This window comes from Microcaecilia unicolor, chromosome 7 (assembly GCF_901765095.1).
Source record: "Microcaecilia unicolor chromosome 7, aMicUni1.1, whole genome shotgun sequence".
In the NCBI taxonomy this organism is placed as follows: Eukaryota; Metazoa; Chordata; class Amphibia; order Gymnophiona; family Siphonopidae; genus Microcaecilia; species Microcaecilia unicolor.
The window spans coordinates 172,324,985-172,346,774 of NC_044037.1; the positions used below are offsets into that span (position 1 = coordinate 172,324,985).

General features: G+C 44.5%; 1 protein-coding gene across 2 annotated transcripts in view; it reads right to left on the reverse strand.

Moving 5' to 3' along the window:
- Window positions 1–21,790, reverse strand: part of CARF (calcium responsive transcription factor) — a 194,502-nt gene that overhangs the window by 100,175 nt on the left and 72,537 nt on the right. For both annotated transcript variants that reach the window (XM_030210699.1, XM_030210698.1), the window contains exons 6-7: window positions 8,020–8,104; window positions 1,626–1,815 (exon numbers count right to left, since the gene is read on the reverse strand). In XM_030210699.1, the coding sequence (XP_030066559.1) occupies window positions 1,626–1,815; window positions 8,020–8,104 (275 nt within the window). The remainder of the gene's footprint in view (window positions 1–1,625; window positions 1,816–8,019; window positions 8,105–21,790) is intronic.

Genomic DNA, 21,790 nt, shown 5'->3' on the forward strand with positions numbered 1-21,790 from the left:
GTCTGACCCAGTATAGCTAATCTTATGTTCTTTATGTTTTGTGTCTGTCTCTCTCCCCAGCCAAGCAGCAACTCCTCTTTGTGTGTATCTCTCTCTCCTCCCAAGACATGCATCTCCTCTCTGAATGCATCTCTGCTCACCCTGATATCCTCTCTGTCTCTCTCTTCCGCTGCCATGCAGCATTTCCTCTCTGCCACCAATCCAGGATCTCATCTCTGTCTCTCTCACCCCTCTTCCCCCTCATTCAACATTGTTCCTCTCTCATTCCTCTCCATTCAACATTGCCTCCTTCTCCTCATCCACCATTATCCCTGTCTCTATCCTGCCACTATACAGCATTGCCCCATCTCTCTCTCCTCCCCCCTACATTCATCATCACCCTTCTGCATCTCTCCACTCCCATTATTATCCTTTCTCTATTTCCTTCCATCCCACCATTATAAGCCCTGCCTTATCTCTCTTCTCCTCACTCCATCAATCCAGCATCACCCCATCTCTCTCTTTGCCTCACCCTACCATCCAGTATTGCCCCATCTCACTGTTTCCCCTCCCCTATCAACCACCATCATCACCTGTCTCTCTCTCCCTCCAATACTACCATTCATTGCCACATCTCTCACCCACTTTCCTCCCTCACCAGCACCTCCACCCACTCACTTGCCCACTGCCTCCCCTGTACACGCTGCTGGCAGCTCTTGCTGGTCCTCCCCCTATGATGTAATATTCTGTTTTAGAGGGGGAAGACTGGCAAGAGCTGCCAGCAACACGCACAGGACTATAGTCTGATGCCTGGTTTCGATTTCTCAGGGAAGGAAATGTAGCTGATAGACACTAGATGTTATGTACCCCCTGCTGATGTCTCATGTACCCCTTGGGGAATGCGTACCATGTCTTCAGAACCTATGTTCTACAATACCCCTATTCTGAGCAACTCAATCTAAATCTGAGTGCAAGGAGGATACGTGAATGGAATTAAACTGGGATTTCTAGGTGTTCAGCCCTCTGTATGAACTACAGTGTTAACTAGTATTTTCTAATATCATTAAAAGTATCCAAATAATATTTCACATAAAGCTGTGTAAGGAAAAGAGAGAGGATTTCTTTAAAATGTAACAGTTGCCCCAAATATGTAAAGCAAATGTTTAATAAAGTACACAAAATGTTTAGGCCAAAAATAAGAAGTAAAAATAAAAGATTATCTACTCATTATAAATGACATTTCATTATCCATTCTGAAAGGTTACAGGTAAATCAAATTTTGACTATGGGTATATACCCAGAGCTGATTGGATGTCATAAGAAAATAAGAATAGCTGTACTGGGTCAGACCGATGGTCCATCCAGCCCAGTAACCTGTTTCCAACAGTGGGCAATCCAGGTCACAAGTACGTGGCAGAAACCCCGAGACTCATTTTTTTTTGGAAATGGCATTGTTTCGCCAGTGTAACCTGCTGTTTTAGCGACTGCCCATGACTATCCTGGAAGCAGGTTGTGCAGACCAAAACACCAATCACATTGCCTGTTACAGTCTGTTCTGGTGTATATTTTTCCTTGTTGAAGGACCGTGCTCACAACCATGATACAAATTAGTTCATAACATATAATGAACATATAGTAAAATATACCTGCATTAACAAAGGGAATTCCATCATAGGGAACATACTGTGACTTCCACATTAGACGTGTAGCTGGTTTGGCAGGGCTGGGGGACTGCCGCGTCCCCCACACACTTTGTGTCTGCTGCTTGTGCAATGTAAGAACACTCTCTAGCTCATTTTCACTAACACAGTACCCACGGTAAGAGTCCCCAATTCTCTGTTGTGGAAAGCAGACAAAAAAAAAAAATAAAAAGATTACTGCAAAACATCACTTGCATGGAAGTGCAGCTGAGATAAGCATGAATTCATACAGGGCAGGCTTTAGATACTAGAGAATACTGCAAAAGCAAAGTGTAAACTATGGAGAACATGAATCATATAACGAACAGTACCACAAGAGGAATTATGTTTAGTAGTGAAGAAAAAAGTAGGAAAAACATGCCATAGTTACACCACTGCTCAAAAAAACCTTCATTGGAACCTATCTGCCCTTCCAACTATTGCCCCATCTCCCTCCTCCCTTCTTATCCAAGCTACTTGAACATGCTGTTCACTGCCGTTGTCTTTTCTTTCATCTCAAGCTATTCTTGATCTATTTCAATCTGGCTTTCGCCCTCTCATTCAACTGAAACAGCCCTTGCTAAAGTCTCCAATGAACTGATCGTGGCCAGATCCAAAAGCCTCTATTCTATCTTCATCCTTCTTGACCCATCTGCTGCTTTTGACACTGTTGATCACCTCCTACTCCTAGATATGCTGTCCTCGTTTGGATTTCAGAGCTCTTTTCGTCCTTGGTTTTCCTCTCAACTCTCCTACTTTTAGTGTATGCTCTGGTGGACCTTCCTCCGCTGCTATCCCACTATCAGTCGGTGTACCTCAGGGCTGTGTCTTGGGATCTCTTCTTTTCTTCATCAATATTTATTCTCTTGGTGCTCTGATCTCCTCCCATGGTTTTCAAACTTTATGCTGATGATTCCCAGATCTACCTCTCCATACCAGAAATTTCAGCAGGAATCCAGGCCCAAGTCTCAGCCTGCCTATCTGACATTGCTGCCTGGATGTCACACCGCCATCTGAAACTAAACATGCCAAGACTGAGCTTCTTATCTTTCCCCCTAAACCCGCTTTCCCCCATTCTCTATTTCTATGGCTAACACTCTCATCCTCCCCATCTTCTTAGCTCATATAAATAACCTTGGGGCTACCTTTGACTCCCCTCTCTCTTTCTCTGCACAGATCCAACAGACTGCTAAAACCTGTCATTTATTTCTCTACAATATCATCAAATTAAATCCCTTTCTTTCTAAGCACACTACCAAAACCCTTATCCACATTCTTATCACCTCTGTTCACTTTCTGTCTTGCCTCTGAGACAGAAGTAACCTTCTGGAGATCTCCTTGAAGGGGGGGGGGGGGGGGGGGGGAATTACAACCCTCGAGTAAATCTTTACTCCCCCAGGCAGAATTCCAGGCAAGAAAAACTCTGACTACTAAATAAATATTAGTTATCAAAAATGTTTATTCAATTTGTCAAAGAAGCCAATCAGTAATTATTGAAATAGTAACAAATAAAGTCCCAATACAGTATAATATGTAGCAAATAAAAACAGAGTTTTCCCTGGGAGCTGTCAATATGTCCACCTGCTAGTGGACACACTGAGGCTCGCCATCCTCAGTTCTGTTTCCTCTTAAATACTTTTTTCTTCCTTTCTTCATTATCTTAATTATAATTACCCTTCCTACCTAATGAATATGCATCTTTCCAGAATATTCTGTTTCCTGTTATGAATCATGTTCCATCAAATTCTATCATTTATTCCCTTATTATATTAGCAGTTAGGGCCTGTCATGCATATAAGCATAAGTTTTCATTTGATATGGGTTGACCTAAGTCCTTAGTATGTACAGTTATCATACTAGCCCCCTCCACCTTCTTGCTTTGCCTACAGTTGTACCCACACCCACTTACTTCTCCTTCTGATTGTTTATCTGGATACAGCAGGCGTCCTTAGTCATAGGAGACTGGCTCTTAGTAGCCAGCAACTTATCACAAGTTAGCATAGGTCAAATGTCAAACCACAAATTTCTACAGCCTTAGAAAGGTAGTTACCAGAAACAAATGCTGTCTTGCAATTCCAGATCTGCTTCCAGCTCAAGAAAAGCAAAATAGCAATATAAGAATAAATACTAGAAATATGTATGGTTTGCACATTTTCGTGGTCTCCATGATATACACCAACACCTAGATTATTGCATCTTGCTTCTCACAGGTCTCCCACTAAACCATCTCTCCCCTTCAATCTGTTCAAAATTCTGCTGCACAACATATATTCTGCCAGTATCGCTATGCTCATAATAGCCCTCTCATTGGGCTATTATGAGCATAGCTATAATAGCTATCCATTTCCGTATACAGTTCAAACTCCATTCTACTCTTATCTCTCCCTACACTCTCCAGGAACTCTATTTGTCAGGTAAATCTATTTTACCTGTACCCTTCTACTCGACTACCAACTCCAGAGTCTATTCCGTTTGTCTTACTGCACCGTATACCTGGAATAGACATCCTGAGTCAGTATGTCGAGCTTCGTCTCTGGCCGTATTCAAATTTAGGTTAAAAGCCCACATTTTTGAAGCTGTTTTAACTCTTAACTCCTATTTACCCTGTCTGTGTTAATCATTCCCACTATACGTAATTCCATATTCCTGTATTTGTCCTGTTTGTCTATCTTGATTAGATTGTAAGCTCTGTCGAGCAAGGACTGTCTCTTTTGTATTTAGTACACAGTGCTGCGTACATCTAGTAGCACTATAGAAATGATAAACAGTAGTAGTGGTAAAATGACAAAAGAGGCCCTTTTTTTCTAAAGTTTAGTGCACACCAGTGGCGTAGCTACGTGGGGCCAGGGGGGCCTGGGCCCCTGTAGATTTGGCCCTGGACCCCCCCCCTGCCGATGACCCTCTCAACCCTCCCTCCCGCCTCCAACCCGCCGTCGCCTGCCTTTGCTGGCTGGGGACCCCAACCCCTGCCAGCCGAGGTCCTTCTGTTTCTGATGTTCTGCATGTACAATGTGTAGGACATCAGACTCACAGAACGAAGCCTTGCAGATCAGCAAGGCTTCGTTCTGTGAGTCAGAAACAGAAGGAAGCCTTTTGTGAGAAGAAGAGGACCTTAGCTGGCGGGGGTTGGGGTCCCCCGCCAGCAAAGGTAGGTGACGGCGGGTTGGCAGCGGGAGGGGGGGAGGGTTGAGAGGGTCGTTGGTGGTGGGGGGGGGGGGGCAAAGTTGTTGTTGGTGGTGGCGGCGGGGTTGGCAATGGCGGGGGGGGGGGGTCGGCGGCAGCGGAGGGGGGAGGGGCTAAAATGTGCCCCCTCACCTCGGGCTCTGGACCCCCCTCCCGCCGAAGTCTGGCTACGCCTCTGATGCACACCAATGGAATTAGCCAACACTAAATGCTCTCTGTCCTATTTTATACTATAGACCACATGGCACATTACAGTAGCATATGCTAATGTCCGTTAGTGCACACTAAGCTTTACTAAAAGAACAAAGTGAATATTTTGTAACCTGTTCATCAGGGCTGTGCCTAGGGTCTCCGGCGCCCCCCTGCAGTTGGCGCCTCCGGCACCACCCCCCCTGTTGGCACCGCGCCGCCGCCGCCCCCCCATTGGCACCGCTCCCCCCCCCCCAAAAAAAAAACGATCGCTACACTGCCCGCCCTCTTCTCCCCAGATCCTTTTCCTTTTTTTTTTTGTTTAAATTTACCTCTGTCCGGCGGCGTAGCGTCAGTGAGAAGGAGGCGGCGCTCCCCCGCCCCGACGTGTCTACTAGTCTTCTTCCCTTCGCTAAGTGTCCCGCCTTCTTCTGACGTCATTTCTGACGTCAGAAGAAGGCGGAACACAGCGAAGGGAAGACTAGTAGACACGTCGGGGCGGGGGAGCGCTGCCTCCTTCTCACTGATGCTACGCCGCCGGACAGAGGTAAATTTAAACAAAAAAAAAAAAGGAAAAGGATCTGGGGAGAAGAGGGCGGGCAGTGTAGCGATCGTTTTTTTTGGGCAAGGTAAGCATGGTGCAGCGGGGCGCCCCCCAGAGGATGGTGCCCTCCTGCCATGCTTACCTCGCTTACCGTGTTGGCACGGCCCTGCTGTTCATATAATTCTTTCCCTGCAACTATCTCCTCAGTTCAAGTTATGGTTGTGGTTTAATTTATTTGATATACAGCCTATAAACAAAGTTAACTAAGTGGTTTACAATTAAAATAAAAAAAATAGTATTATAGGACTGGGAAAGACATAACATGAGGTCTGGGTTACATTAGTAATCATTAAAGAGCTTTAAGACACATAAGATGGAGAGGTCTATAGAGGAAAGAATTAACACTAATAACAGTGAGGTGCTATTGCTAGATATTGGGTACCATGGCACTAAGCTAGAAAATAAAGGGGTCCTTTTTACTAAGCTGCAGTAAAAAGCAGTCGTAGCATGCCCTTACACGGGTCTTTCCCAGGCATAAGGCCATTTTTACAGAATTAGTAAAATGGCCAATTTTCAATTTTCAGAATTAATGACCATGCACTAATGTTGTCATTAGCGCACAGCTATTAATAGAAATTAGCACATGAGCACTTACTGCCATCCATTTTGTAGGTGGTAAGGGCTCATGCGCTAATCCTGCGCAAATCACTTAGCGCGCGATAATGTAGATGAACTAACTGATTAGCACAAAAACATCCACTCTCCACCCCCAGACATGTCCCCTCCAGAAAAAAATCTACTATAATAAAACTCACCCTCAACGTTCTGAAGACAACGTTCTGAAGTCACTCAATCACTCCCTGAAGGGTTCGTGGATTCATGGTGGTGAAGCCAGCCAGCCTATGCCCCGCCCTCGCGTCAAACGTCGACGAAAGAAAACATTCACGCTGCCAGGCAACGGTAATCACGTAGGAGGCATGAAGGACCAATCAGAAAATACCACACACAATGTGAACCGTTACCAGGCAACGCAATGCGACGTTAGGCGGACCAATCACAGGAAAGTACAAGGCAAGAAGGGAGGAGCATTCAACAGCAGAACGCCACATTATTGTGCAGCACAGAGAACAGAGGAGCAACGCTAGAACGATAGCACAATATTCCTACTGTGGGCATTGAAGAGCAGATCAGAACGGAGAGTAGAGGACCACCGCTACCTGTGGGTATGTGCGAAATACTTGCATACCATTCACGTGGACTAGGTGGAGCTGAAAAACAAAAGCATGCCCCTCACCATCAGGGACGTCGCCGCCCACAAAAAGCTGCCGCTAACAGAAACCTGTCGCCCAGCTGGAATGATTAGCCATGAGCCAGCCAGTAGCAAACAGTGACCGACACAGGGGGAGGCGTGTTTCCCTACTCCTCCCCTGCCTCGGAATCACTGGAGACTGGCTGCAAACCTGCAAAACCAACCCCACACCGACGCACCCCCCCATTCCCACACCGACGCACCCCCCCTTCAAGCGTTTCCCTCCAGCGGACTGCAAAGGACAAAATGTTCTGGTTCACCCCCCCGACGCCCCAACAACGTGCTCCTCTCCCTTCCGACTCCGGCAAGTCGTTTCACAAATCCACGATGCCAACAAACCTTCCAGAAGACGTTCCAGTTCACTCCACCCCCCCCCCCCCCCCGACGCCCCAACAAGGTGCTCCTCTCCATTCCGCCCCGGGGAAATCGTCAAAAAAATGCAGGATGCCCACAAACCTTACAGAAGACGTTCCGGTTCACACCATCTCCCCCAAAAGCCCCAACAACGTGCTCCTCTCCCTTCTACCTCGGGAAAATCATTTCACTAATCCAGGATGCAAAAAAACCTTCCAGAAGCAAAGCACTTCTCTCTTCCTGCCTTACCCGACACAAAATAACATGCTCCTCTTCCTTCAAAAAATAAAAAACAACAATGCTCTTCAGCAAAACAAAGAAAAAAAAAACTTATCCAACAATCAGGAAAGGATAACTCCAAGACACACATTTACATTTCTGGAAAAAAAAAAAACCTCCACAAACCCCCACCCCCCAAAAAAAAAAATCTGAACAAACACTTAGATCCCTTAATATCAAACAGGAAAAACAAATAAATAATAACCTAAACCATATGCTAGCGCCCGTTTCATTTGTTACGGAAACGGGCCTTTTTTACTAGTTTGTAAATAATTTTTAGCGTGCAGGTAGCAAGTACAGATTAAGAATTTATTGCGGTAAGCCCTTTTAAGCTGTGGTAACCACACACTAGTGTTTATTGCAGCTTAGTAAAAGGACCCTAAAAACAGATATCAGCAAAGTCTAATCATTCTGGGAAGGTCAGACCAAAGTAGTATGTCTTAAGTTACAAGTTTATAATTATGATAAAATATGAAAAAAGGCTTATGTTCTTGCCCACTGACCTCACAGTTCCTCAGACGACGAGCCCAAGCTGGGGTATTGGGGGACAGAGGCTGGAGGGGAACAGGAAAGAGGTCATCCACTGCCCTGAAAAATATTATAATATACAAAGAGAGGTTATCCCGAACATATCTTCATGTAACAGCTCTGTGAGTAGTAATTCTCAATAGCATTCGTTACCCATTAATTGATGCTAGTTGATTTTGACAGGTGGCCATGCCCACTTCTGGTCATGTCAGCCAATCAGAATCAAGGATCCACCCAGGCCAAGCCGACTATTCGCCTACAACCCACCCATTCTTTGCCCACACCCTGTCCCTTTGATGACATCACCTGAAGTTATAGCTCTATCCATGAGCAATTCCTTTTTGCATAATTCTGCTCCAAACCCTACCCCTATCTGCATAGCTCCACGCCTTCTGATGTCATCACAGGATGTGACATCATAGCCACGTCCATTTTCCAAGATGGCGGTGACTACTGGACACATCATGTCACTTCCCATTTCACACAACATGCCATCATGGATGTGTCACGTGACAGGAAATTACATCAATCGCCCCCCATCTGTCACGTGACGGGAAATTGCGTCAATCGCCCTATCACCCCCCCTACATGTGCAGTTTGTTTTATTCCTGTCCTTAAACCAATTCTTTGTTTTTAATTCTGTTCATTCCCTCCTCCTCAACGGCTTGTTTTTTCAGCCCTCTGTTTTTTTGTGCTTTTCTTTTTTTTTACAGTATGTGGCTAAAATGTTCGTTCCACAGACACAAGGGCATCACCTTCCTTTTTTCAGGAAAAAAGCAACAGACACAAAGCTGCTTTAAGGTAACATTCATAAGAAGGGCAGATTTCAGTGATATCTCTTCACTACTTGTAAACTCCTTTTTCTGAACAGCATTGTAAAAAGAGTTGACCCCAGATCCCCCTCCCCTCCTCCTCCTCCCGAGCACTGGTATCAGACAGATGGTTTTTTTCTCTCAGGAAAGAAAAAAAACTAAATTTTTAGCTGGTGTAACAAAAAAAACAAAATTACGTTTTAGGCTTTAATGGGAACAGAGGCAAAATAACTAGTGTGAACAGTTAGTGTTGAATTTTAAAACAAACCTAATGGTTTTACATTCATTCCCCCTCTCCTCTTCCCTATAAGCAAAGCTCATGTACACACACAGATCGTCTGCTTTAAACACAACTCTCAAATCATGCTGCTTACACAGTTAGCAACAAAAAGACTAACAAAACAATGAACAATTCGTGCCTGAAGAGCTGTTTGATTTTTAAGAAAACAAACCCTAAGTGGTGTATTTACGGTACATACCACTAACCCCAGATCCCCCTCCCCCTCTTCCTCCTGGAGCAAATCCAGCTGACAAAGTGATGTGCTGTATTGTGTATGAGAATCCACACCTCCTTGCATATCTCCCGCACCCCCTCCTCTTCTCACAGTCCTCCTGTTTTAAGGCATCTACAGTTTCCCTGTCTGTGTGAGCTGCAGTAGCCTAGTGGAGTGGAGTAGCCTAGTGTTTAATGCAGCAGACTTTGATCATGGGGAAGAAGGTTCAATTCTCACTGCGGCTCCTTGCAACTCTGGGCATGTCACTTAACCATCCATTGCCCCAGGTACAAATAAGTACCTGTATACACTATGTAAACAGCTTTGAATGCAGTTGCAAAAACCACAGAAAAGCAGTATATCAGTCCCATTTCCCTTTCCCTTAAACACGATGCTCCTCCTCCTCCCCCCAAATCATGCAAAACACAGGAGTTCCTTTAGCAAAGACGACTACCCCACAACCCCTCCTTCTCCAGGTTGTGATTAAAATGTATAGTCCAGGCATGTCTGGATAAGCCTGCCGGCAGACCATGAGGAGCATAACAGGAGAACACGTGATTACATGTGACAAAGAGATATAAAAAGGCAAAAAGAATTACTACCACACTAAATACCTCACTCAGTTATTTTCCATCTATCGGAGGACCAGAAAGACGCAACAGCTAAACATGGAAACCTATGAAACCGCTAACATACAGAAGGACCAGAAGGGGTAAACAGTCCTTGCTGCTAAAGAAGAGGCATCGGCTCAGTCTTTATCTTAAAAGTCTCGACACAGAGACTGAGGGATACCCACTGGTAATCGATTTGATAGTCACAAACCAGCGTTAGCAACCAGAACATCTGATGTATGCCTGAAACAGAAACAGATGGCCCATTTCTACCCCATGAAATTACAGAGTCCTTGCTGGATGAACTGCCATGTGGCCAAAACCTGTACGAGCCCCAAGAAGTCAGCGGTCAATCCTTGCAGGATGAACTAGCTAGAGGACAAAAACTGTTTCACTCCTAAGAAGTCAACATTTCTCTAGCAGAAGACCTAGATGGCACCCAGAACATACCCGTGACCGATAATGCCATTGATTTGATAGAAGACATGTTCAGAGATACCATCAATGACACAGAAAATTAGCTGAGGATACAGAAATCATGTATCTTCTAAACCAGGCAGAGGAGTTGTCTCCCTCAGTTTTACAGGTATGCATGTAGCTTGGTTTTCTTTCTGACAAAATATGATCTGGAAAGGTATACTTTGTAGTTGTTTTTTCTTGAACCGTATTTAACAAACTGTCAATATTCTGTTGTAGGTGAACAATGAAGGGTATAGAGATACTGCAGTCACAGCTGGTCAATGTCACACAAGTGTGCTGCTGTAAATATGTGCCTGAGAATACCCAAAGTATACGGAGACTCTGCAAATATGCCTCTAGGCCGAGAATATCCGAGATATGAAATGGTGGCACAGTATTGGTCTTATTAAGCAGCCGAGGATCCACGCTCTTTACCAGAAAAGCATCTTCAACTCATTTGTATGAATAGCTGTTTACTGCATTATACATCACTGCTGGTCCCTGGTTGTGGCTAAAGACTGTCATGGTCGTGCGCTGGATAGGTGGGGGCTAAGGCAGCATGCATGCCTGAGATGGCACACTAATATAAAAGCACAGAAACTACAAACGCTTTGTGAGAGACTATGCTATCTGGGTATAAAATGAAAATACTGATGGATTTTAATGAAACTATTAACACTATCATGGACATCATTGAAAGTGTAAAATCAGTACCTAATCCTTTTTGAAAAGCTACATAGTATGGCAAACCATTTCAAAGAGCGAGATTAAATAACTTATATCCATTGTATTATACTCGAAAAAAAAACTTGAGTTCTTTTACAAAAGTCTGTAGTTCTCAATATGTATATATCTATTTCAGACTTTGGGACATGTTGAATAGAGATAATCCTCGACTTCTCTAATCCTCGACTTCTCTTCACCACATTGAACTCTCTCCTCAAGGTGCCCCCTCCCCCAACTCCCCCTTCATTATCTCCTCAGACCCTTGCTGAATTCTTTCACAACAAGGTTCAAAAGTTAAACCTTGCTTTCTCTACCTCACCACCTCTCCCTCCACTAGTCCGTTCCCCTCTCTCTCCTTCCCCTCATTCCCTTTCCTCCTTTCCTGAAGTTACTATTGAGGAAACTACACTTCTCCTTTCTTCCTCAAAATGTACCACCTGTTCCTCTGATCCCATTCCCACCCACCTTCTTAATGCCATCTCTCCTACTCTTATTCCTTTTATCTGTCACATTCTCAACCTCTCACTTTCCACTGCGACTGTCCCTGCTGCCTTTAAACATGCTGTGGTCACACCTCTCCTTAAGAAGCCTTTACTTGACCCTACTTGTCCCTCTAATTACCGACCCATCTCCCTCCTTCCTTTTCTCTCCAAATTACTTGAGCGTGCTGTTCACCGCCGCTGCCTTGATTTTCTCTCCTCACATGCTATTCTTGACCCATTACAATCTGGTTTTCGCCCTCTCCACTCAACTGAAACTGCGCTTACTAAAGTCTCCAATGACCTATTACTGGCTAAATCCAGAGGTCAATATTCCATCCTCATTCTTCTTGATCTTTCCGCTGCTTTTGACACTGTCGATCACAGCATACTTCTCGATACCCTGTCCTCACTTGGATTCCAGGGCTCTGTCCTTTCCTGGTTCTCTTCCTACCTCTCCCTCCGCACCTTTAGTGTTCACTCTGGTGGATCCTCTTCTACTTCTATCCCTCTGCCTGTCGGCGTACCTCAGGGTTCTGTTCTTGGTCCCCTCCTCTTTTCTATCTACACTTCTTCCCTTGGTTCATTAATCTCATCCCATGGCTTTTCCTACCATCTCTATGCTGATGATTCCCAAATCTACCTTTCTACCCCTGATATCTCACCTTGCATCCAAACCAAAGTTTCAGCGTGCTTGTCTGACATTGCTGTCTGGATGTCTCAACGCCACCTGAAATTAAATATGACCAAAACCGAGCTTCTCATTTTCCCCCCCAAACCCACCTCCCCGCTCCCCCCGTTTTCTATTTCTGTTGATGGCTCTCTCATTCTCCCTGTCTCCTCAGCTCGAAACCTTGGGGTCATCTTTGACTCTTCTCTCTCCTTCTCTGCTCATATCCAGCAGACCGCCAAGACCTGTCGTTTCTTTCTTTACAACATCCGTAAAATCCGCCCCTTTCTTTCCGAGCACTCTACCAAAACCCTCATCCACACCCTTGTCACCTCTCGTCTAGACTACTGCAATCTGCTTCTTGCTGGCCTCCCACTTAGTCACCTCTCCCCTCTCCAGTTGGTTCAAAACTGCCCGTCTCATCTTCCGCCAGGGTCGCTTTACTCATACTACCCCTCTCCTCAAGACCCTTCACTGGCTCCCTATCCATTTTCGCATCCTGTTCAAACTTCTTCTACTAACCTATAAATGTACTCACTCTGCTGCTCCCCAGTATCTCTCCACACTCGTCCTTCCCTACACCCCTTCCCGTGCACTCCGCTCCATGGATAAATCCTTCTTATCTGTTCTCTTCTCCACTACTGCCAACTCCAGACTTCGCGCCTTCTGTCTCGCTGCACCCTACGCCTGGAATAAACTTCCTGAGCCCCTACGTCTTGCCCCATCCTTGGCCACCTTTAAATCTAGACTGAAAGCCCACCTCTTTAACATTGCTTTTGACTCGTAACCACTCACCTCCACCTACCCTCCTCTCTTCCTTCCCGTTCACATTAATTGATTTGATTTGCTTACTTTATTTATTTTTTGTCTATTAGATTGTAAGCTCTTTGAGCAGGGACTGTCTTTCTTCTATGTTTGTGCAGCGCTGCGTATGCCTTGTAGCGCTATAGAAATGCTAAATAGTAGTAGTAGTAGTAGTAGATAACATGTAGAACTGTAGATCATGACCTGTGCAGGCTTGGGTAGTTGAATAAAATGTATGAAAAGGCAGTAGTAACCTATGCACATATATCATGAAAATAAAAATCATAAACTAATGAAGTGTCACTTGTAAAAGGTTCAGGGCCTTTGTTTTTTTCCCTATGTGAGAACATCTGGTCACAAATGACCTTTAGAGTAGTGGTCCTAAAATATGTATAGTGTTGGTGGGGGTATGTTACAGAGGGAGGGGGGGGGGGAGCTCTCTTTGTTTGTCCAATCATATTCCTTATGGACAGGTTTAACCAGGATACTTATAGCCCAGGACATGTGCCAGAAGGAATGGTATGGTGGAAGAGTATAAGGTCTGCATGATCTATTTTAGTTTTTAAACTAAAAAAAAAAAAAAAAACAACAAACACCCAATACCACAAAATTGGAATCTACAGAGAGCAGCAGCAACGATATGGTAAGATTTTAAAAACATTACGTGGAGGGGCATAATCAAAAGTGGGTGCCCATCTCCATGGGCGCCTATCTCTGTGGACGGCCATGCGAAGGGGCGGGACAAACCGTATTTTCGAAAAAAGATGGGTGCCCATCTTTTTTTCGATAATACGGGTTGTGTGGGGCAAATGCCTAGGATTTGGGCGTTTTTGAGCTGGGCGCTATCGGTTTTCAGCGATAATGGAAACCGAAGACGCCCAGCTCAAAAACGAACAAAACCAAGGCATTGGGTGGTGGAAGGGGCCAGGATTCATAGTGCACTGGTCCCCCTCAAATGCCAGGACACCAACTGGGCACCCTAGGGGGCACTTTTACAAATTAAAAAAACACACTGAAATAGCTGCCAGGTGCATAGCACCCTTCCCTTATGTGCTGAGCCCCCCAAAAACCACTGCCCACAAGTCTACACCATTACCATAGCCCTAAGGGGTGAAGGGGGGCACCTAATGAGGGTGCAGTGGGTTTTGGGGTTTTTTGGAGGGCTCAACATTAACCACCACAAGTGTAACAGGTAGGGGGGGGGATGGGCCTGTGTCCACCTGCCTGAAGTCTACTGCACCCACTAATAACTGCTCCAGGGACCTGCATACTGCTGTGATGGAGCTGGGTATGGCATTTGAAGCTGGCATACAGGCTGGCAAAAAAAGTTGTTAAAGTTGTTTTTTTTTTTTGGTGGGAGGGGGTTAGTGACCACTGGGGGAGTTAGGAGTGGTCATCCCCAATTCCCTCCAGTGGTCATCTGGTCATTTAGGGCACTTTTTTGGGACGTTCGTGAAAAAAAAGGGTCCAAAAAAAGTGACCTAAATTCTTGCTAAAAATGCCCATTTTTTTTTCGATTATCAGCCGAAGGCGCCCATCTCTGCTCGGCCGATAAACACGCCCCAGTCCCGCTTTCACCATGCCTCCGACACTCCCCCGTCAACTTTGGCCGTTTCCGCGACAGAGTGCAGTTGCAGGCGCCCAAAATCAGCTTTCGATTATACCGATTTGGGCGCCTTTGCGAGATGGGCGCCCATCTCCCAATTTGGGTCGAAATATGGGCGCCCATCACTTTCGAAAATAAGTTGGATAGTGTCTTAACACAAACTAACATGACCCCTAACTTACCAAAGGCATACATGTTCTATGCAGGAAGAACACAATCATTCTGTGTATCAGAGGCCAATGGATTGTTATGAAAAAGCCTACCGAAAAGCACCTGGCCACATACTTCTACAGCATGCTTACAACAGAAGAAAAAATTCCGTCGCCACAAAGCAACCGTGTACGTGCTTGCAGATTCTCAAGCTACTGTGTTAAATCAATCAAGGTATTTAGGTACGCGCAAACTTGGAGTCATCTTTGACTCTGCTCTCTCCTTTCTCTGCTCATATTCAGCAGATTGCCAAAACCGGTCGTTTCTTTCTCTATAATATTAACAAAATTTGCCCTTTCCTCTCCGAGGACGCTACCAAAACCCTTACCCACACCCTTATCACCTCTTGCCTAGACTACTGCAATTTGCTTCTCGCTGGTTAATTTGTACAGTGCTGCATAAGTCTAGTAAGTCTATAGAAATGTTTAATAGTAGTAGTAGTAGTAGTGGTATACTGTGTATTTTGACGGCGCAGAATACGAACAGCACTGCGACCCCCCCAATCAGTCCTACTGCTTAAACAATTCACGAAGAGCGGAGATTCAGTACGGCAAAAAAGTAAGCACTTATGCATTGAAAGAGCAGCTTTTTACATTACACTGTTTCTAATATGAGGTTACTTGTCTATAGATACAGAGTCCATTCTTTTAACGCTTGATAGGTTTACAAAATGGCGCTTGTAGCTGTTGCCATTTGGCATCCTCTAATCTTACAAAATGGCGCTTCTAGATGCGACCACGTAGCACCACACAGTGCTGTGTTGGCGGACATCTTAACGACCCCTCCATGGCAGCAGGTACCTGTGAACTAAAGGGGCATGTGTTCGTTAGTTTCATGATGTTTTACTTTTTTATCTCTAGATCAAGAAAAAGAGTCGGCTATCAAAACTTCAACATCAGGGGTACAGGCACAGCCACAATTATGCAACAAACCTAGAGATAAACACAACCATAGCATCAAGAAAAGAGGACAGAACACAAACAGTGCTATGACCACTGATCACCCCTACTATTCAAAGAAGCAGCACAACCAGAGCGGTGGTTCAGCACACCAAAAAAGTAAGCACCTGTCACGACTGTGACTTTATTCCATGCCTACACTCACCTTGCCTCTGGGTGACCGGGTCCTGTGGTTGCTGTGGACAGTTTTTTCTTGTTTCCCCAGATGTCTTCCAGGTTCCATTCCGGTCCTGATGTTCCAGCTTTCCAGACTTGCCCCGGTGGTTCTGCTGTCAAGCCTCACCAGTGACATCACCTGTAATTGCCTTATTAAGCACTTGGGAATTTTCAGGCTTTGCCTTTGAAACAGTGGTCTTCAGATGTGCTTTTCTCTGAAAGTGTTTGTTGCTGCTCTAGCTCTGCTAGTATCTGTTTTGTGTGTCCTTAGCTTTAGTTTCTTCGGTTTGTTTTTGCCTTGTGTGTCTTTAACTTTAGTTCCTTGCTGCTGTATCTGCTCTGCCTAGCTTCAGTTCCTTACTCTTTGTTGCTGTTTTGCTCATTGTCAGTTCTAGTTTCCCTCCTGCTGTTTCAGCCCTGTGTGTCTTTAACTTTAGTTCCCTGCTGCTGTATCTGCTCTGCCTAGCTTCAGTTCCTTACTGTTTATTGCTGCTTTGCTTATTGTCAGTTCTAGTTTCCCCCCTGCTGTTTCAGCCTGTGTGTCTTTAACTTTAGTTCCCTGCTGCTGTATCTGCTATGCCTAGCTCCAGTTCCTTATTGTGTCCCTGATCTGTCTGTCTTCTGCTATAGTTCCCTGCCTGCTTGTTCCACCCTGGTTGTCCTTAGCTTTAGCCCTTCCCCGTTCGTGTCTGCCTTGCCTGAGTACTTCAATCTGGTTTCAGTCCAGTCAAGCCAAGTCCGCTCCAGCTTGTGGTTCCAGTCCAGCCAAGCCAAGGCCGCTCCAGCTTTTGTTTCCAGTCCAGCCAAGCCAAGTCCGCTCCAGCTTGTGGTTCCAGTCGAGCCAAGCCAAGTCCGCTCCAGCTTGTGGATTCAGTCCAGCCAAGCCAAGTCCGCTCCAGCTTGTGGTTCCAGTCCAGCCAAGCCAAGTCCGCTCCAGCTTGTGGATTCAGTCCAGCCAAGCCAAGTCCGCTCCAGCTTGTGGTTCCAGTCCAGCCAAGCCAAGTCTGCTTCAGCTTATGGTTCCAGTCCAGCCAAGCCAAGTCCGCTCCAGCTTGTGGTTCCTGTCCAGTCAAGCCAAGGGCGCTCCAGCTTGTGGTTCCAGTCCAGCCAAGCCAAGGCCACTCCAGCTTTTGGTTCCAGCCAAGCCAAGTCCTTTCCAGCTCTTGGTTCCAGTCCAGCCTGTTGGTGTTTGTCCGCGCTTCCCTGTTGGGTGGTCTTCTTGCTGTTGCCGGTCTCTGGCAGCAGCCCAAGGGCTCACTACTCCAGATCGCTTGCAGCGACGTGACAGCACCTATGTTTTTAAAAAGAACAGCTTCTGCATCACGCCGATTCTAAATCGAGGTTACTTACCTATAGATGCCGCATCTTTTCTCACGGCTCTTGATAATCTTACAAAATTGCACATGTAGCTGTGACCACGTGGGCATCCGTACATTGTAGTGTTAATGGCCATCTTGATGGTCTCAAGCAACAGGAACCTGAGAGCAAAAGAGCACTTGTCCATTAGTGTCATGATTTTTGTACTTTTTTTATCCCTCAGATCAAGAGCCGGTTGGTGAAACATCATCAGCTGGGCAGCCAAAGCAGACATCGCAAAATGCCAAACCTAGAGACAAATCCAATCACGGGGATCCTGTGCAGGCAAATTGAAACACAAAGTCCAGAAACAAATCCAAACATTTGGAAAAACGATCAAGGCACACAAGTGAGAAAAGAGGAAAATGTATGAGTCACCCTCCCAAGGAAAGAGGGAGAAAGAGGGTGCGCCATGACACCAGCTCAAAGAGCGGGTCTTCGGACTGGAATACCATTGGTAGAGATTATGAGGTTGCTTATGATTCTGTTATAGACACTGTGTCTGAAAATGTTACAGTGAACCAGTGAGATATATGGAGTTTGTGAATAGGTGAACTAGAACTTCACCCCATTTTAATGGCATTTCTTATTCAGATGAATTTAGTTTTGTTAATATAAACACAACAAGATTGTTCAGCAATCGTTCAAAATGCCATAAGGCAGGGAATCAGATAAGCTTTAGATATCATAAACAGTAGAGCATCGCCCAAAGATTACTTACATAAGATTTATGTCTGGTGGTTTATATAATTCCTTATATTCTAAAAGTCACAGACCGGGAGGGACTGAGGCGAGGTATTTCTTAGAACAAGTCAGTAATTTTCCTCAGAGCTACAGAGAAATACACATCAATGAGAACATGCATCTCATTGTGACGGTTATCAGAAACAGAGATGGTGGTGAGGGTTGTAATAAGTCTTTACAAAGTGTTCTCGATAGCCATGTTATCGGGAAAAAAAAAGAAGACATTTAGTAGCTCTAAATAACACGGGTAATAACTTGTACTTTGCGGGGAGTATCAAAGCACTCTTGACTGCTGTAAAGCTAAAAGGTATAGAATTGTTACAAGAAGCCAGAAAATTATACACTGAGCTAGGATGGTCAGAAAACAAAAAAGTTATGTTGAGCAACGTAATTGTTTTTGAACAACATCTGGGTGTAAACATACGGGTCCTACACCATATAGAAAGAAATGGCTGGTGTCTTTTTAAAACAAGCAACCGTCAACCGCTCCTCAAGACCTTATATCTATCACTCCATCATGATCATTTTTACTGTATCTTAGATATCAAACAGTTCTACGGTAAAATAATTTTCTGTAAACACTGTGAAACATCTTATACCTGTAACCACACATGGAAATTACGTTGTCACCTGTGTTTATCCGACACATACGTGGTTCAGGTAGATGGTAGAGAAAGGTGCCCTAACTTCCAGCTGTACTGCTATTCTAAGGAATGTTTAAAATAGCATATAGCCCTGGTGTCCAAAAAAAGCGATAGAATGCTTGTCTAAAATATTTTGCGATGTGTGACTCTTACACACACACAAAAAAAACCATAAATGCAAAGTCCAAAAATGTCTGCAATGTGGTGATCCTTTACCGAAAGGTGAAAAATATTTATGCTACATGACACGGCTGGATAGGCCTAAAACATCTGAAAGGTATATCATTTATGACTCTGAATGTATGCAGAAGACAGGATTACATATCCCCAATTACATCTTTGCAACAGATCTTTACCATGAGCATGAGTGGGAATTAAAGGGGCTAAGCTGCCTTTCCGAGTTCATAGGGTCTTTTATTGACAAACCGTTCAAGGGCTATACTTTTACAGCTCACAATTCGAAAGCGTATGACAGCTATTTCATCATCAGTCAGCTGATGCATGAAAAGATGGATGTGAGTTTGCTAGCGTAGGACGGTAAGCTTTAACAAATCAGGGTTGATATACTGGGCATTCGCTTTATAGATCCTCTAAATTTTCAGCCTATGAAACTTGGCAAGCTCCCACAAACCTTGGTGTTTGAAGGCATCAAAGAGTACTTTCCTTACTTTTTTAACACCATGGAAAATCAAAGCTCTGTGGGGGAAATGCCTGAGGAAAAGCACAACAGTGTTGAGAGCATGATGTCTGATGAGAAAGAGGCTTTCACACAATGATACAGCAAGAATGAGCGTGAGACGTTTGTTTTACAAAAAGAACTCACCTTCTACTGAAAGCAGGATGTGTTTATTTTGCAACAGGCCTGTGTCCTATAGAGAGAGGAAATTATAAAAATGACAGAGAGATTTGTGGAAATAGAGATAGAAGAAATACTGGGGGGGAGGGGGGAGTGAGCCGATGACCGTAACGAATTGTATCGAGCCTGTCACAGAATGCCTAGCACCCACGTAGGGTTAATCCTGCAGCTCTATACTAGCACTCTCCACCCCACTGACTGGGTCCCACTTGCCTCTGGGTGAGTCTCCCACTCTCAAGTTAATCCTCAGTGATTTCTAGGACACTGCAACCGCACTCCCAGGGGTACCACAGTTCCTAGAAAGCACCCACAGACCCAAAACATAAACCACTAGGATTCTTAGTCAGTCCAGGACAAACAGTTAATAAATGAATTGATTTATTATAATAAAAAATTTGAACAATAAACAATATAAAACAAATGGAAAAGCAACAAGCAATAACAGGTAACTGAATAAGGATCAATATTAAAACTATCTAAACACTTTGTTACTACCTGGGTAGCACCTGAAGAGTTTCAGGAAATTAACTGCTCAAAAGTCTTGAACAGGGTCTCAGGACAGAGATGTTTTTCCTCTGTACCCCCAAGCTGAGACTAAAGAAAATCCAGTACCTCCTGGCTAGATTTGAACTCCAGGGCCAATCAGAGCCCAGGACACCAGCTTTGAAAGTATCTGGCCAATGGTACTGCAGATTGCCTTTCACCAAGCTTTATCTGGAAAAGAAAAAGTCTTTTTCTGCAACAGCTTTAAAACACAAAACAAATGCCATCTGATGGCCAATTAGAAGAAATATACTTCATGAAATAATTAATACAATTCACAGGCTTAGAAACCCACTGTTTCGTCACAAACCCGTTTCAATACATCACTCTCGCTTCCGTGTGTATGGCCATGATCAGGTTTATGTGTTTAAAACCGAGAACCATAGATCTGCCATCGGGCGACGATTATCAATCGCAGACCAAGAGATATTCAACTACCAGCATCCGCTGATTGATGTACACCCATGACAAAGAACAGATACATATCAGGAACAGTCTAAAGGGCAGCAAAATGCAGGTGTGTGACTACTTTCTGAACGGTTATGTCGTCGTTAACAGCGAGTGCACAGCCTTTGAATTTAATGGGTGCCTTTACCACAGCTGTACAATCTGTTATGATACTAAAAAAACAGAATCCGCTGACAGGCACAACCTTCAGGTTTCTCAACTATAAAACACAGTGCAAGGCAGATTACCTAAAAGAGAAAGGGTTTAAGGTCATAAATACTTGGGAACATCAGTGGAATAGGTTGGTTAAAAAGGATAGGAAATGTGCGACCTTTCTGAGCACAGCAGCGTTACTGAACCTTTAGTTCTATGGGATGCCCTTGAGGAAGTACAACAAATGATATCTGTCTGAACTATCAGGTTAAATAGGGTGAGAAAATACACTATTATGATTTTTTTTTTTTTACTGGATCTCCATATAACTCCTTAAGCCATGTTAAAATACCTGGGCCGAACCCCATTTTCTCCAACACCGCCCATAAGTAAGTCCACTGGACACGGTTGAATGCTTTCTCCACATCAGTTGTTAGCAGCGCAAATAATTCTCCCCGCCGTTGGGCTTCCCAGATAATATTTAAAGATCTCCTGATATTATCGGCCACTTTTCGTTGTGGGATAAAACCTGCCTGGTCCTCGAGAATTAACTGGGGCAATATTTTATTTATCCGATCTGCAATGACTTTGGCCAGGATTTTAATATCAACGTTTATGAGATAGATTGGCCTGTAAGAGCCACATATTGTGGGGTCCCTCCCTGGTTTAGGGATCACCGAGATTCCAGCCATATACATGCTCGCTGGGAGCTTTCCAGATGTGAAACACTCATTACCTACCTGCACCAAAAGGGGACCCAGCACCTTCCCCAATAATTTATAAAATTTTACTGTATACCCATCTAATCCAGGTGCCTTCCCCCCTTTCATGCCCTTGATGACCTTTGCTACTTCTTCCAATGCTATGGGCTTTTCTAGGTTTACCTTTTGCATCTCAGTTAAGCGTTGAAGGCCCAGCCTGGATAGATAATCTTGTATCTCTGCTACAGATACTGTAGTTTCTTTAGCATATAGAGCTGAGTAGTATTGCGCAAACCTCTCCCTAATATCCTTATCC